Here is a 16,431-nt window from a genome sequence, read left to right on the forward strand (position 1 = left end):
CCACTGGCCTTGTCCCATAACAACCTTGATTGGTGGTTTCTGATTTCACAAGGACATCTCTGATGGCAGTCAGCCCCTCTGATAAAAACCAGGAACTTTTCCTGTCCCTGGCCAGCTGTCCCCATTGCTATCAGAGGACAGGGGAAAACAAAAAACAAAAAGAAATCAAAATGCTGGTGGATGAACCATACAGGCAGGATCCCAGGGGCTCTCTCCAAAGGTCTCTGATTGGATATCCACTCAACAGACGCCCATTTCCTCTCCCTGGGCACTGTGGGTCTCTCAACCAGCCCAGATCTCTCCACCTTTTTGAGAAGATCATGAGAAAAACCCAGCGAACGTGTCATCATGAGCCCCTCAGCAACCACACTTTGGGGGGTGTGAGAACAAAAGCAGTAAATGACACAGCTACAGGCAGGCTGAGGTTTCCTGTGTCAGCTCACCATGACATATATAGAGGTTCTGTACTGGCCATTCTGTACCTGTCTCCTGCATGGCCACAGCCACTGCTTTGGCTCTTCAGGACAGTGGTGGGAGATGCTGCTGCTCCTTCTGCTCACAAATGCTTTTGTCCTTCTGCCCTGGGCTGGGGCTGGTGAGTACACAGAGATGGGATTTAGGAACATGCAAGGGCACAGATGGACTCTGAGCAGTCAATCCCAGGCAAGGCTCCTGCCTCACCTTCTCTCCTGGCTCTACTCTCCTGCTTTCCTCTCTCCTCTCATCTCCCAGATCAGCCTGTGCCTGAAGCCAGTGAGGCATTAGAGGCACTAGAGCTGTGCCCTTGATGGCATTTGAGTCATCCACAGTCAGGGATGGTCAGACCCCAGACAGTGCTGCTTGTCTTTCTCTCCATTGTGCACCAGCAATGCTTTGGACAGCCCCAGGAAGGAGAGTGGTTGGGATCACTGGCACCTGGCATTAGAGGATGAGCCTTTCCTTTCATGCAGCCCCAAACTTGACAGGAAACACCAGCATAATAACATTGATGTTAACATTTATATGTAACATTCAGATTAACATTTCACATCTCTCTTTCAGGAAGGATCATTGGTGGATGTGAAGCTAAGGTCCACTCCAGACCCTACATGGCTTATTTAGAAGTTAAAAATGCGACAAACACTAGTAGGTGTGGAGGATTCCTGATTCGCCCAGATGCAGTGCTCTCAGCAGCTCACTGCATGGATATAGAAGAGTAAGACTCCATTTTTCTTGCACAGGTGATTTTTTTACAGTCTCACACAGTCCCAGAGTGCCTCAGCCCTGCTCCAGGCTGAAACAGCACCCTGTGTCTCTTCAGGCAGAGCAGGCATCTCTGGAGCTGAGCTCTCCTCTGTGAGTGGCAGGAATTGTCTGCCTGGTTGGGGCTGAGTGTCCTTGGGGACAGGAATGCTCACAGGGGTCTCCAGGGTCATGGTTCCTGCCATGGCTTAGAGCTGCTGCTGGGGAAGGGCTCCAGTGTGTCCCCTGCCCTGCTGCCCTTTGTGCTCAGCACAGGGCAGCTGCCAGCTGTGTCAGTGTGGGCTGAGGGATCCTCAGCTGGGCTCTGGAAGGAACCCAGGTGAGAGAGGAGAACTTGCTGAGATCTGCTGTGGGGAGGCTTCGCAAACACCACCTCCCTCCAGCCACCTGTCCTGGGGGCTGTTCCTGCCAATGTAGCTGGAATGTCTTGGTGTTTCCTGGCAGGAGACCAAGGGTCACTGTGATTTTGGGAGCCCACAATGTAAGCAGACGAGAATGGAGCCAGCAGAAGATCCGTGTGGGACAATGGGTCATCCATCCTGAATATTCCCGTGAAGACGGGAAAAATGACATCGCGCTGCTGAAGGTATGGCCCAACAGATCCTTCCTGCCTGAGGCATCTCCCCCTTCTCACCTCCCCAAACTCTGAACTTGCTCCTCATCCTTTGCTGACTCTAACCCCGTGTTCTCTCTGCCTGACAGCTGAAGCCAAGGGCCAGGATCAATAAGATTGTCCAGTTTATCTCCATTCCCAGGAGAAATGAACGTGTGAGACCAGGAGCTTTATGCACGGTGTCTGGTTGGGGCATGACATCTACAGATGGGGACGAGAGTGATGTCTTGAGGGAGGTGGAACTGAAGGTGCAAAATGAGACAAGATGTCAGAAGTTTTCCAGAAAATACCAGCGTCGGTCGATGATCTGTGTTGGTGATGAAAACAGTAAAAAAGCATCATACAAGGTAAGTGTTGTTTTGGGCTGCAAGCTTGGGAGGAGATTGGGACTGGACAGTCAGTTTGGTGATGGCAAAAGGACACCAGAATGAACCAGGACCTTCAGAATGATGTGCTGAGGGTCCTCATAGAAGATCTGAAGCTCCCTGAATTGTGGTGCATTTTCCAACTCTCAGCAACATTTGCTTTTTTACATACTTGGGGACGTTGTACTCAGCCTAACCAGTGCTTTGGTGTGTAAATTCCTTGTGATATCCTTGCTCGGATGGGTTAGATATTTCCCCATGTCTAAAGTAGGTCAATGTTCTTCTTTTGAGCTTTTGAATCTCAGAGAGCCTCCAGGCTTGAAGTGTTTCATGGGTGGGCTTAGAGGAGTAGTGAGGCAGCTACAAACACTGAGAGTTTGGTCTGGAGGGAGGGAGGTGCTTGGAAGTGGAGGTTCTTCACGTGGAGGGAGGGAAGGGGAAACTTGCTGCTTAAGGCAGGGAGAGCTGAGCTGTGGCATGTCTGACCCCTCTCACTCCTTTCATGGCACAGGGTGATTCTGGTGGCCCATTAGTCTGCAAGAAGAAGGCTTATGGCATTGTTTCTCATGGATATGATGACCTCATCTTCCCTGAGGTATTCACCAGGATCTCGTACTTTGAGCCCTGGATCCGTGAGCAGCTGAGGAGGTTTGCAATCCAAGATATTCCTGGCTCTCCGTCCTCTGACTAAAATGCTCATTGCCCCTTCTCCACGATGTATCCAACACCTGCTGGTGCTCAGAAGCTCCCAGGGGCAGCTGAAGTGGAGTCAGAGAAGCCCCTGTGGTGCAGCCACAGGCTTTGGCACTAAGGAGAGTCTCCGTGGCAAGCTACAAATGCAGCTCCCAAGTACACCCAGCTTCCCATTGCTCCCTTCCTCCCACTCCTGTTCCAGCTCTGCTTCTGGCCATCATTAAAAGCATGTTCAAAGTCACTTGTGTCTGCAGCCTTCTTGGGAGCTGGATGGAAACCCTGAGTGTGAGATGAGGAGATGACATTCTGGGAGAACTTGAGCATCAGCAGGACATGCAGGACAGGTCTCAGTCCCTGATTGCCTCTTCATATGGTGAAGAGACATTTCTATCAGTTTATCAGATGGGCAAATTTTCATGGTGTTTTTATAGATCTGACATGCTCCTTGGACATACAGGTCTGGGAGTCTATGGATCCCTATTTCTGGGAGAAATATGATTGAGGCTGTGGGCTGCCCCGAATTCATCCAGCGTTTACAGCGCTTTTCTCAGTTCTGAGGCAAAGAGCCCGTTTGGTGGGGTACCTTGCCTCTCATGTGGGGAGTTAATATCCCCCCCATCAGAGCCAGCAGGTGAAGGATCCATCCAAGGACAGAAACTGCTGGTTTCCACCCTCCCCTGCATCCCAGGTGGGTGAGGCTTTGCCCACAGCTGAGAAGGTTTTTTCTGCTTCTGTGGATCATGTGCATCCGGCGGCAGCAGCGTCTCTCGCTGTTTTGCCCAGGCTGCCGGGCAAGGCGATGGACAGCAGCAGTGAGTGATGGCAGCCTGTCTCAGAGAGGGGCCGTGCCCCCGCTGCTCTCTGCCCGCCTGAGGATGCCCCAGCGGCCGCGGAGGGAGATCCTTGGCCAGATCTGCTGTGGAATTCTCCGTGCCCCGTCCTCTGGGAGGGTGCGGACCCGCTCCCACCCTCACTGAGAGAGGCGGCCGGCAGCCCCTCGCTGCACAGCAGGCCCAGTCCCTGTGCATCGCAGCCGGGAATTGCATTCATGTCAACAGTGCTGGTGGCGATAGTGCGGACCAACCCTGCACCGATTCTGCCACCTCCTTTACCCCTCCCAGGGCTGAGACTGACACCCACCGCTCCATCTCCGGCAGCGCCTGCCCCGCCAGCCCCTCAGGCCCCGCTGACTGCTGCTCTGCCTGCCCTGCCGCTTCCACCGTCTCCGGAGCCGCCTGCAGGCCCTGCCCGCGGCCCTGCCGCCCCTCACAGATTCTGGTGTGTTGCTAAGCAATGCTTCAGCCGTGTGACAAATTGTGCCTGCACTGCTGCTCCCACAAGCAGGAGAAGACGTGGCCACCGCCTCCATGTGTGCAGTGGCCGCTCTCTCTGCATCAGTCCTAGCAGGGGAAGCACCCCGATCACCCCCGGCGGTCCCACCGCCTTCAGGGGCTCTGTCTTCCATGTCAGTGTCTGTGCCGGACCCTGAGACCAGCCTGTCCCTCAGTGGAGACAGCACAGCTCAACAGCTGATTGCTGAAAACTTTCAAACTCAGTGTTTTTCTGGGACACAGCGTTTTTCACGGACCGATTCGTGTTTGGTCGGGGGCTTCTCGCTGGGGTTTGGAATGCCTCACTGCCCCCTTGAACAACAGTGGTGTGAGGGAGGTGGCTCCATGAGCCACTGCCTCTGGCCCCAAGCCCAGACGGGATGGCGGCGGTGCCGAGGGGCAGAAAGCAGGAACACTGCTGTTTGCACCACAGGGGCGAGAGAAACAGCAAAAAGCGAGCGTTGTTCTCTTGTTCTGGGGAAAGATGACCCCCAGATCAGGGATGGAGATCCCCAGGAAAACTTCTTCTTCGCGGCCGCCGGCATGCACCAGTGGTTCTGTGGGGAGGAGGTGTTCAGTCACTCCGGCTGCCAAGGCACTGGCAGTGTGATGGGGATGGGCTGTGAGAACAGAGATCCCACCCTGCAGGCTGAGTCTGGGCTGTTTGTGTCGTTTCTCTGGGCTGGGGCCTCCATCCCACCCGCTGCTGGGTTTGGGGGCTTTGATCCCCCTAACCGAACCTGGGCCACCGTTCTGTGGGCCGGGTCTGGGCTGCCTGGTCCATCCAACAGGACTGGGGCCCCCACAGGGTCGTAAAACCCTCTGCTGGTGCTGATGATTCTACATTAAAAAAAAAATAATAATTAAATAAAACAAAAAAGGTGAAAAGAGCTATCAGCTCAAAGTATTCAAAGCCATGAGTCAGCCTCAGCCCAAGTGGTTCAATTAAGGGCCGTGGCCACGGCATTCCAGAAATTTTCTCAATGGATTTTTATCAATGGATTTTTAATAATTGTTGATTTTTTTTAGCTGTTCTTTGTTTCAGGATTCTGCAAGTCTGTTTCATGATCAAAAGGACCTTTCAGGGATGTCAAAGAGCAACATCTTCGGTCAATGGACTTTCTCCTGAAACTCAGCTGTTTGGACTTAAAACAATGAACAATTCTTTTCATCGTCTTTTGCATTTTCTGTATTGTAAGCCTAGTTTTAGTGATATGATAGAAGTTGATGTACTACAGGTAAAGAATCTCCTTGATCATTCCATATCAGAAATTGATTGAGGTTTTGATTGCCAATGGATAAACCCCTTGAGACGTGTTTGTTCTCTCTTCTGCAAGGGCCCAGCAGAAGAATTACAATCAGAGTCTCTTTCTAGTTTAGTTACACAAAAAGGGTGAAATGTCACTGTCATATTTTCTGGAAAAATCCCTTTGCCAGAATTTCTTCTCCTGGGAAGGTGAGAAGCCTTAGAGAAAAAGGAAAACACTATTATCTCATTTGCTTCTGCTGTGTTTTGCTGCTTTGGAATGTGGTTGGAGATTGTTTATCCAACATGTGAATTGTTTTGACTTAGTGACCAATGACAGTCAGGCTGTGTCGGACTCTGAAAAGAGAGTCACGAGTTTTTAATTAATATCTTGTTAAGCCTTCTGCAAGTATCCTTTCTTTGTTCTTCAGTAGAGTTTTAGTACAGCATTCTTTTATATAATATAGTAACATAAAATAATAAATGAGCCTTCTGAGAACACGGAGTCAGATTCATCCTTTCCTCCCCACGATGGGGGACCCTGAAAATAGCACACTGCCCCTGCCCAGGGCACCTGCTGGTCTGGACTGGGCTCACAGAATGACTTCCCAGCTGCACCTCAGACTTCCTCATCACCATGGACTTGTCAGATTCCCCAGAACATCGGGGCTGAGGTCATGAGGGTCCCACTGGCCTTGTCCCTTGGTGACCCTGATTGGTGATTTCTGATTTCCCAAGGACATCTCTGATGGCAGTCAGCCCCTCTGATAAAAAACAGGAACTTGGCCTGTCCCTGGCCAGCTCTCCCCATTGCTATCAGAGAATGCGGGGGAAACAAAAAACAAAAAAACCCCAAAATCCTGGTGGATAAACCCTGCATGCAGGATCCCAGGGGCTCTCTCCAAAGGTCTCTGATGGTAGATGCACTCAACAAACACCCCTTTCCTCTTCCTGTGAGCTCTGTGGGTGCTTTCAACCAGCCCAGATCTCTCCATCATTTTGAGAAGATCATGACAAAAGAGTAGAGAAGGTGTCATGAGCCCCTCACACCCTCACAGTTTGGGGGGTGTGAGAACAAAAGCAGTAAATGACACACCTACAGGCTGAGGTTTCCTGTGTCAGCTCACCATAATATATATAGAGGTTCTGTACTGGCCATTCTGTACCTCTCCCCTGCCTGGACACAGCCGCTGCTTTGGCTCTTCAGGACAGTGGTGGGAGATGCTGCTGCTCCTTCTGCTCACAAATGCTTTTGTCCTTCTGCCCTGGGCTGGGGCTGGTGAGTACACAGAGATGGGACTTAGACAGGAACATGCAAGGGCACAGATGGACTCTGAGCAGTCAATCCCAGGCAAGGCTCCTGCCTCACCTTCCCTCCTGGCTCTACTCTCCGGCTTTCCTCTCTCCTCTCATCTCCCAGCTCAGCCTGTGCCTGAAGCCAGTGAGGCATTAGAGGCACTAGAGCTGTGCCCTTGATGGCATTTGAGTCATCCAGAGGCAGGGGTGGTCAGACCCCAGACAGTGCTGTTTGTCTTTCTCTCCACTGTGCCCCAGTAATGCTTTGGACAGCCCCAGGAAGGAGAGTGGTTGGGATCACTGGCACCTGGCATTAGAGGATGAGCCTTTCCTTTCATGCAGCCCCAAACTTGACAGGAAAGAGCAGCATATAAACATTTATATTAACATTTATATTTGACATTCCTATTAACATTTCCCATCTCTCTTCCAGGAAGGATCATTGGTGGACAAGAAGCTAAGCCCCACTCCAGACCCTACATGGCTTTTTTAGAAATTACAAGTGGCATACAATTTTATACCTGTGGAGGGTTCCTGATTCGCCCAGACGCAGTGCTCTCTGCAGCTCACTGTGTGGATAAAGAAGGGTAAGACTCCATTGTTCTTGCACAGGTGATTTTTTCCAGTCTCACACAGTCACATAGTGCCTCAGCCCTGATCCAGGCTGAAACAGTACCCTGTGTCTCTTCAGGCAGAGCAGGCATCTCTGGAGCTGAGCTCTCCTCTGTGAGTGGCAGGAATTGTCTGCCTGGTTGGGGCTGAGTGTCCTTGGGGACAGGAATGCTCACAGGGGTCTCCAGGGTCATGGTTCCTGCCATGGCTTAGAGCTGCTGCTGGGGAAGGGCTCCAGTGTGTCCCCTGCCCTGCTGCCCTTTGTGCTCAGCACAGGGCAGCTGCCAGCTGTGTCAGTGTGGGCTGAGGGATCCTCAGCTGGGCTCTGGAAGGAACCCAGGTGAGAGAGGACAACTTGCTGAGAGCTGCTCTGGGGAATTTTCTCCAACACCACCTCCCTCCAGCCATCTGTCCTGGGGGCTGTTCCTGTCAATGCAGCTGGAATGTGCGGGTGTTTCCTGGCAGGAGTGTGAAAGTCACTGTGACTCTGGGAGCCCACAACATAAGGAGGGAAGAACCAAGCCAGCAGACGATCCCTGTTGAAGAATGTGTCATCCATCCTGAATATTCCCGTGAATCCTTGGAAAATGACATCGTGCTGCTGAAGGTATGGCCCAACACATCCTTTCTGCCTGCGGGATCTCCCTCTGCTCACCTCCCCAAACTCTCAACTTGCTCCTAATTCTTTGCTGACTCTAACCCTCTGTTCTCTCTGCCTGACAGCTGGCGAAAAATGCCACGATCAATAAGAATGTGCAATGTATCTCCATTGCCAACAAAAATGAAGGTGTGAGAGAAGGAACTAAATGTGATTTGTCTGGCTGGGGCTTGACATCTAGGGAAGAGGACGAGACTGATGTCTTGAGGGAGGTGAAACTGAAGGTGCAAAATGAGACAATCTGTCAGCAGCTTTCCCCTAAGTATGAGCGGCAGTCTATGATCTGTGTTGGTGATGAAAACCGTAAAAAATCAGCTTACAAGGTAAGTGTTGTTTTGGCCTGCAAGCTTGGGAGGAGGGAGGGATTGGAAATTCAGCTTAGTTCTCAGGTGAAAGCCAAAGGACACCAGAATGAACCAGGACCTTCAGAATGATGAGCTGAGGGTCCTCACAGAAGCTCCGAAGCTGATGTGCTCCCTGAACTGGGGTGCATTATCCAACTATCAGCAACATTTGCCTTTTTACATACTTGGGGATGTTATACAAGCCCAACCAGTGCTTTGGGGTGTAAATTCCTTGTGATATCCTTGCTCAGATGGGTTAGATATTTCCCCATGTCTAAAGTAGGTCAATGTTCTTCTTTTGAGTTTTTGAATCTCAGAGAGCCTCCAGGCCTGAATTGTTTCATGGGTGGGCTTAGAGGAGTAGTGAGGCAGCTACAAACACTGAGAGCTGGGTCTGGAGGGAGGGAGGTGCTTGGAAGAGGAGGTGCTTCACCTGCAGGGAGGGAAGAGGAAACTTGCTGCTTAAGGCAGGGAGAGCTGAACTGTGGCATGTCTGACCCCTCTCACTCCTTTCATGGCACAGGGTGATTCTGGTGGCCCATTAGTCTGCAATGAGAAGGCTTATGGCATTGTTTCTCATGGATATGCATGCCGCCTCTTCCCTGAGGTATTCACCAGGATCTCGTACTTTGAGCTCTGGATCCGTGAGCAGCTGAAGAGGTTTTCACTCCAAGATATTCCTGGCTCTCCGTCCTCTGACTAAAATGCTCATTGCCCCTTCTCCACGATGTATCCAACACCTGCTGGTGCTCAGGAGCTCCCAGGGGCAGCTGAAGTGGAGTCAGAGAAGCCTCTATGGTGCAGCCACAGGCTTTGGCACTAAGGAGAGTCTCCGTGGCCAGCTACAAATGCAGCTCCCAAGTACACCCAGCTTCCCATTGCTCCCTTCCTCCCACTGCTGCTCCAGCTCTGCTTCTGGCCATCAATAAAAGCATGTTCAAAGTCTCTTGTGTCTGCAGCCTTCTTGGGAGCTGGATTCAAACCCTAAGTGTGAGAATGAGGGGATGACACTCTGGGAGAACTTGAGCATTGGTGGGACATGCAGGACAGGTCTCAGTCCCCAAATGCTCCACTTGTCTCCATGAGCCCCTTGCAGTCCAACCAGCAGGTACAACCTTTCAGAAACAGCCATCTTCAAATGCCACAGGAGATCAGGGGGTTTTTTGAACCAACCTGAAACCCTCTTAGATGCTTAGACAGTCTGAAGCCAGCCTGTTTACACCCTGTCTGCCCTTCAGTCTCCTTGAACTGTTTTCTTTACACCTGTAAAATGTCTGTCGGTAGAACTGGAAACTCTCCCACTGGATCAGCTGCTCAGACCTGACTGGGCCAGGAGGTGCCCTTGTGGTGTGGTGATGGGATAGAAAATGTCAAATATGGCTGAGGTCAAAGCTGCATTGCAGAGAGAAGCCTGGCCACTTGTGTGAGGAACAGTTGCATTTCATTTAGGCTTTTTTTAATCCTGATCATTTATCTAAGATGGCACAGAATGTACCCCCAGCAAATTTGCTGATGATGCAGAACTGGAGGCTGTTCTGTCTTTCAGTGGGACCTTGACAGACTGGAGACTTTGGCAGAGATAAACCTAAAAAATTCAACAAGGACAAGTGTGGGGTCCTGCACTGGGGGAGGAATAACCCCAAGTACCAGGCTGGGGGTTGACCTAGCAGAGGGGAGATCTGCAGAGAAGGACCTGGAGGTTTTGGTGGCTGACAAGGTGACCATGAGCTGGCAGTGTGCCCTTGGGGCCATGAGGGCCAAAAGGATCCTGAGGTGCTTTAGGAAGAGTGTGGCCAGAGAGTCCAGGAGGGGATCGTGCCCCTCTGCTCGGCCCTGGTGAGGCACATGTGGGGTGCTGTGTCCAGCACCACCAGCTTTATTGACCCGAGGTGGGTCCATAGTCACACCTCTGGAACTGTGTCTGGTGTCAGCGCAGTGTGAAGGCAGCCCTTGGTCTGTTCTCATGGTGGTCACTGTGCTGAACACCACACCCCTGCTCACCACCAGTTCCCTTTCTTGCTCTGGTGGTATCACCCCACCTTTGTGCTGCAACCACTGTAGCCTTCCCCACCCTGAAGACACTGTCTGCAAACCACTGGTCATCCACAGGAAACCTTGCATGCAGATGGTCACCAGAGCATCAACTGGAGCTGTTTTCTACTCTGCTGCACACTGACACTGCCCTAGAGTCACACAAAATGGTCGAGGTGGGAAGGGACCTTCAGTTGTTGTCTGGTCCAATGTCCCTACTCAAGCATGGCCACCTAAAGCACCAATTGCTCAGGACCAGTTCCAGTTGTTTTTGGAATATCTCCAAGCATGGAGTCACCACAACCTCCCTGGCCAAGCTGTACCAGTGCTTGGTCACCGTCACAGATAAATGTGTTTGCTGATGCTCAGACAGAGCCCCAGTTTGTGCCCACTGCCTCTTGTCCTGTCACTGCACACCACTCTGAAATGAACCTGTATTTCTCCCACTTCTATCCTACCTTCAGAGATATCCATCCATGGATAATGTCCCACCACAACCTGCTCTTTCCAGGGTAAAATCTCAGCTGTACCAGGCATTCCCTGTAGGAGAGATCATCCAGTCCCTCCATCATCTCCAGGCCACTTTGTTGAACTCTTTCCAGCACAGTGTGCCTCTTTTACTGGGAGCTCATAACCCACAGTACCCCAGGTCTCACCTCATTAGTACTGAGTAAAAGGGAAGCATCACCTCCCTCAAGCTACTGGAAACAGCATCCTAGAATAATTTGAGTAGTAAGGGATCATCTAATTCATCCCCCATGCAGTAAGCAAGGACACCTTCTGCTACACCAAGTTATTCAGAGCCCCATCCAACCTTGAACGTTTCCATGGATGAGGCATCTAAAGCTCTCTGGGCAGCCCATTTAATTGTTTTGCCATCCTCATCATCAAAAATTTCTTTCTTATATCTAATGTAATAATTAAGATGCTAATCATTTTCTTTATATATATTCTTATAACTAAGTGGTTTATCTACTGTCTTTTAATTTAAAAGAATTATTTTATTTTATTAGCCTTGCAGTATTGCAACAGGCCCTAGTACAGACATCTGAGTGACACAACTCATCTTGATCATCTGGTAGATATTCAGTTGTTCCTAATTAATTGTTTAAATATTTCTCATTCTAATTGTGCCTGAAAATTTCTATCACCTGTCCATCTCCCCACTGAGCCAGTTCTTTTCAGGGTTCATGTCCTGGGAAAACTGGAGCACAGGGGAATCAAAGTAAAACATATGACATTATTTGTTAATTAAGATCTTTTTCTTTCACTCATTAAAAAAGGCCTTGAAAGCCTTTTGCAATGGTGATGAATATTGCTTCTGTCTCTGTGTATAATTAGTACAGCAGGTAAAGGTAGTGCTAATTAGAGCAGAGAAAGGCTTTACAAACAAAGCCTTTGGCACTTCTGTGGGTTGCACTAACAGGAGAAGAGGCTGGAATAGGAATTTTCTTATTGCCAGTACATGAATCGAACTTTGACTCGGGTCTCTCCCTGCTTGGTCCCAAAGATATTTTCCTCTCTCTGCCTGATTCCCACCAGGGTATAAACACGACTAATTCCCTATTAAAATGTTTCCATTTCCATTCTCCCTGTCACACATAATTAGAACAAAAGACAAACAGAAATTAAGCTGTAGGTATTCACTGAAACACCGCTGGGAGCTCCCTAATTAACCACACAATGCTTCCAGCACAGGAACAACCACAGAGCTCATTATGGCTGTCAGCTTTTTAATGAGCCCCTGCAGGACTGTGGTGCCACCTCCCAGTTCCTGGTGGCTGTGGCACAGTCTGGCAAGGTGCCTTGAGGAAATGACAAGGCAGGAGCAGGAACAAACTTACTGGGAGCTTTAACAGAGCCCAGTGCGAGGTGAGAGAGTTGGACAAAGTGTTCCCAGCAGGGCTCATTAGAGCACAGAGTCACAGACTTTGATTACAGACAGCTCAGCAAGCCTCAAACATCTCCTGCACCAACATTCCCACTCAGAAGTCAAAGAGCAGGGCCCAGGCAGTGCCAAGGTGGTGCTTTCTGTCAGCATCACCCCCAGGCAGGGCAAAGGAAATGCCAAGGACACAAACCTGCTCTGCTAAGCACTGGGCAGAGGCAGAGCCTGCTCTGCAGTGTCAGGTGCAGGGGTGAGCCCAGAACTGTCACTGCAACAGTGTGGCTGCAAGAGAGTGACTGCAACAGTGTGGCTGCAATACTGTGACTGCAACAGTGTGGCTGCAATACTGTGACTGCATTACTCACTGCAACAGTGTGGCTGCAAGAGAGTGACTGTAACAGTGTGGCTGCAATACTGTCACTGCAACAAAGTGACTGCAACACTGTGACTGCAAGTGTGGCTGCAAGAGAGTGACTGCAACAGTGTGACTTCAACACTGTCACTGCATCACTCACTGCAACAGTGTGACTGCAACAGTGTGACTGCAACACACAGTGACTGCAACACTGTCACTGCAACAGTGTGACCGCAACAGAATGACTGCAACACTGTCACTGCATCACTCACTGCAACAGTGTGACTGCAACACGACTGCAACAGTGTGACTGAAACCACAGTGACTGCAACACTGTCACTGCAAGTGTGACTGCAGGATTGTAACACAGTCACAGAACTGTGACTGCAACACTGTCACTGCAACACACAGTGACTGCATCACTGTCACTGCAACAGTGTGACCGCAACAGAATGACTGCAACACTGTCACTGCAACACTATGACTGCAACACACACAGTCACTGCAACACTGTCACTGCAATGCACAGTAACTGCAACACTGTGACTGCAACACTGTGGCTGCAACACTAAGACTGCAACTGTCACTGCAATGCACAGTGACTGCAACAGTGACTGCATCACTGTCACTGCATCACTCATTGCAACACTGTCACTGCAACAGTGTGACTACAACAGAGTGACTGCAACACTGTGACGGCAACACTGTGATTGTAACAGTGTGGCTGCAACAGTGTGACTGCAACACTGAGACTGCAACACACAGTCACTGCAACTCTGTCACTGCAATGCACAGTGACTGCAACAGCATCACTGCAACACTGTCACCACAACACTCTGATTGCAATGCACAGTGACTGCAACAGAGTGACTGCATCACTGTCACTGCATCACTCATTGCTGCAACACTGTGACTGCAACACTGTCACTGCATCACACACTGCAATCCTAGTTGTTGGCACATGTCAGGCTGTAATTACACCCAGGGGAAAACATACAGTAAGGAACCACAATTTGAGGGGTTTGGGAAACTTTGGGAAAGAACACTCTCATCCTTGCATAGGTTTATTGTTTTGGCATCATCAGTGACCTTGAATGTTCAACCACACTCTCACTGTCCAGGAGACTGGGGATATGTCCAGATTTGGAGCAAAGAACCACTCAAGGAAAAGTGGAAAGGATCATTCCAAGCTCCTCTGACTATCCAGACAGCTGTAAAAATTACTGGTGGAGATTCCTGGATTCACAATACACAGCCAAATCCAGCCCCAAACCTGGAAATGCCTTCACAGCTAAGACTGAAAAAAAATGTTTCATGAATTGTGCTTGGGATTAAGGATTATTGTACTTGGGATCAAGGATTATCTCTACTGAATTAGAGGGAGAACAAGGAATTCTGTCAATGGGTTGAGCGTGTATGGTAATGATTGTAAACATAGCTTTGTGGAAGCTGAAGTTCTAAAACCAAAAATATTGATAAGAATGGTGTTTCTGTACTTGGTTTGTGGCTTGGTAGCTCAATGTGATCTCTGTAGCCTGTGAAGAACCCACATGCACTGACCATAACCCTCCCCACCCCCCCTGTGTGCTGGGGACAGTGCTGGAGTACACTGGAATGAATGAATAAACTTGTTTATTCAGGTGTTTATTATTTAATTTTGCTTCTCACAATCTAAACTATCTCAGTTGGCAATAAATGACATTGGTTTTCCCCAAATCCAGTGTGTTTCACTCCTGGTAGAAACTGGCAAACCATCTCTCTGTATTTATCTCAATCTATGAGAGTTTTTGTTTCTGTTTTTCCTCTTTTCCCACTGTGGGGTGGAAGGTTTGAGTGGGAATTTGGTTTTTCACTAAAGCTAACCCATCCCAGCAAGGGGGGAAATGCTGAGGCAAAGCTGACACCAGGTAACAGAAGATGAGAAAATCCTTTCTGTGCTGGCATATTTTCATTGCCAACAGGAGGAATTACATAACATCTACAAAGCACAAACCATTTGAAATCAGCATCTTTAATTCACAATACAGATGTTGCACCTGGGAAACAATTCAGATACTTGGATGGGCTACTCCACTGTCACCATCATATTTTCTGGAAAAATCCCTTTGCCAGGATTTCTCTCCTGGGAAGCTGAGAAGCCTCAGAGAAAAAGGAAAAATTAAAAAACCAATATTATCTCATTTGCTTCTCCTGTGTTTTGCTGCTTTGGAATGTGGTAGGTGATTGTTTAGTTGGTTTCATGTGGATTGTTTTTACTTAATGACCAATCATGGTCAAACTGTGTCAGGGCTCTGGAGAGAGTCATGAGTTTTTCATTAGTATCTTTCAGCCTTCTGTCTGTATCCTTTCTGTATTCTTTAGTATAGCAAATATATAATATATAATATAATATAATATAATATAATATAATATAATATAATATAATATAATATAATATAATATAATATAATATAATATAATATAATATAATATAATATAATATAATATAATATAATATAATATATCACCCACTCTGGACAAAGGTGGGATCATATGAAGCAACAATTAGTAAGAGAGGGATAAGCAAATCTTGGCTTATATTTATTATTTTATTATCAGAAATTATTATTATCAGACTAATTATTATTTTATTATCACAAAATACAAGACTCCACTGTTCACATCTGCCTCAGGGAGCCAGAGAACTTCAGAATTTTCTCCTTTAAAGCTTGCTTGACTTGCCTGTTCCTGAGTGAGTAGATGTAAGGGTTGACTGTCTGAGTCAGCACGGAGAAGAACAAAGACAGAACTTTGTCAGAGTCCTGCCCACCTCGCTGGGCTGGGCGGATGTACCTGTAAATGCAGGTGCTGTAAAACACCGTCACCACCATGAGGTGAGCTGAGCACGTGGAAAATGCCTTCCTCCTGCCTGCAGATGATGGAATAAGCAAGATGGTGACGATAATGCAGCCATAAGAAACAGCAGTTACTATCAGGGTACCGGGGAGGATGAGGATGAGGATGATGAACATCAGCTCTTCGATGAAGGCTGTGTCTGTGCAGGACAGCTGCAACAACAGGGAAGCATCACAGTAAAAGTGATTCATGACATTGGGACCACAGAATGGCAGCTGCACTGTCATGATGGTGGGGGGAAGCATCAGGAGAAAAGTCAGTGCCCAGCAGCCCAGGATCAGCTGCAGGCAGAATCTGCTGTTCATGATGGCCGGGTAGTGCAAGGGGTGGCAGATGGCAACGTAGCGGTCCAGGGACATCACTGCCATGTAGAAAAGGGTGCAGGTACCCAGGCAGTAGAAAAGCAGCATCTGGAGGAAGCAGCCAGGCAGGGAAATTGTCTTCCTCTCTGTCAAGAGGCTGTACAGGGTGCTGGGAAGGAAGGTGGAGGTGAAGGTGATTTCCAAAAGGGCAAAATTCCTGAGGAAGTAGTACATGGGGGTCTGGAGGAAGTTATTGGTAAGAGTGATGCTGATGACGGAAATGTTTCCAAGCAAGATCAAGAGGTAGGCAATGCCAAGGAACACAAAGAGGATGATCTCCCACTGGCGGCTGTTTGCCAGTCCCAGGAGGACAAACTCCACTACAGTTGTGTGGTTCATTGAGACATCACTGAAAAAGCTGGCAAGAAAAAAAAAAAAAGAAAAAACCTGTTTTGGGAACTGTTGGAAAACAGCTGAACATGTGTCAGTTTGGCTTTGCTAACATTACAGGGCAATACCAGCAACAAACCTCTTATAAAAGACTGCAGCAGCCACAGTTA

General features: G+C 48.9%; 3 protein-coding genes across 3 annotated transcripts; 2 read left to right on the forward strand and 1 right to left on the reverse strand.

Moving 5' to 3' along the window:
• The first annotated feature begins 486 nt into the window (after positions 1-486).
• Positions 487-2,911, forward strand: LOC134430920 (cathepsin G-like). Its single transcript, XM_063178813.1, has 5 exons — positions 487-595; positions 1,042-1,195; positions 1,687-1,828; positions 1,945-2,202; positions 2,732-2,911. Exons 1-5 carry the CDS (start codon positions 538-540, stop codon positions 2,909-2,911), a joined length of 792 nt encoding a protein of 263 aa, XP_063034883.1. The 5' UTR covers positions 487-537.
• A 3,762-nt stretch (positions 2,912-6,673) lies between these two features.
• On the forward strand, positions 6,674-9,345 carry LOC134430958 (cathepsin G-like). The gene is made up of 5 exons (XM_063178865.1): positions 6,674-6,769; positions 7,220-7,373; positions 7,864-8,005; positions 8,122-8,379; positions 8,924-9,345. Exons 1-5 carry the CDS (start codon positions 6,712-6,714, stop codon positions 9,101-9,103), a joined length of 792 nt encoding a protein of 263 aa, XP_063034935.1. The 5' UTR covers positions 6,674-6,711; the 3' UTR covers positions 9,104-9,345.
• A 5,986-nt stretch (positions 9,346-15,331) lies between these two features.
• Positions 15,332-16,431, reverse strand: LOC134431000 (olfactory receptor 6E1-like). The gene has a single exon (XM_063178921.1). The coding sequence runs from the start codon at positions 16,268-16,270 to the stop codon at positions 15,332-15,334; it is 939 nt and encodes a 312-aa protein (XP_063034991.1). The 5' UTR covers positions 16,271-16,431.

The sequence above is a fragment of the Melospiza melodia genome, chromosome 30 (genome assembly GCF_035770615.1).
Source record: "Melospiza melodia melodia isolate bMelMel2 chromosome 30, bMelMel2.pri, whole genome shotgun sequence".
Classification (NCBI taxonomy): Eukaryota; Metazoa; Chordata; class Aves; order Passeriformes; family Passerellidae; genus Melospiza; species Melospiza melodia.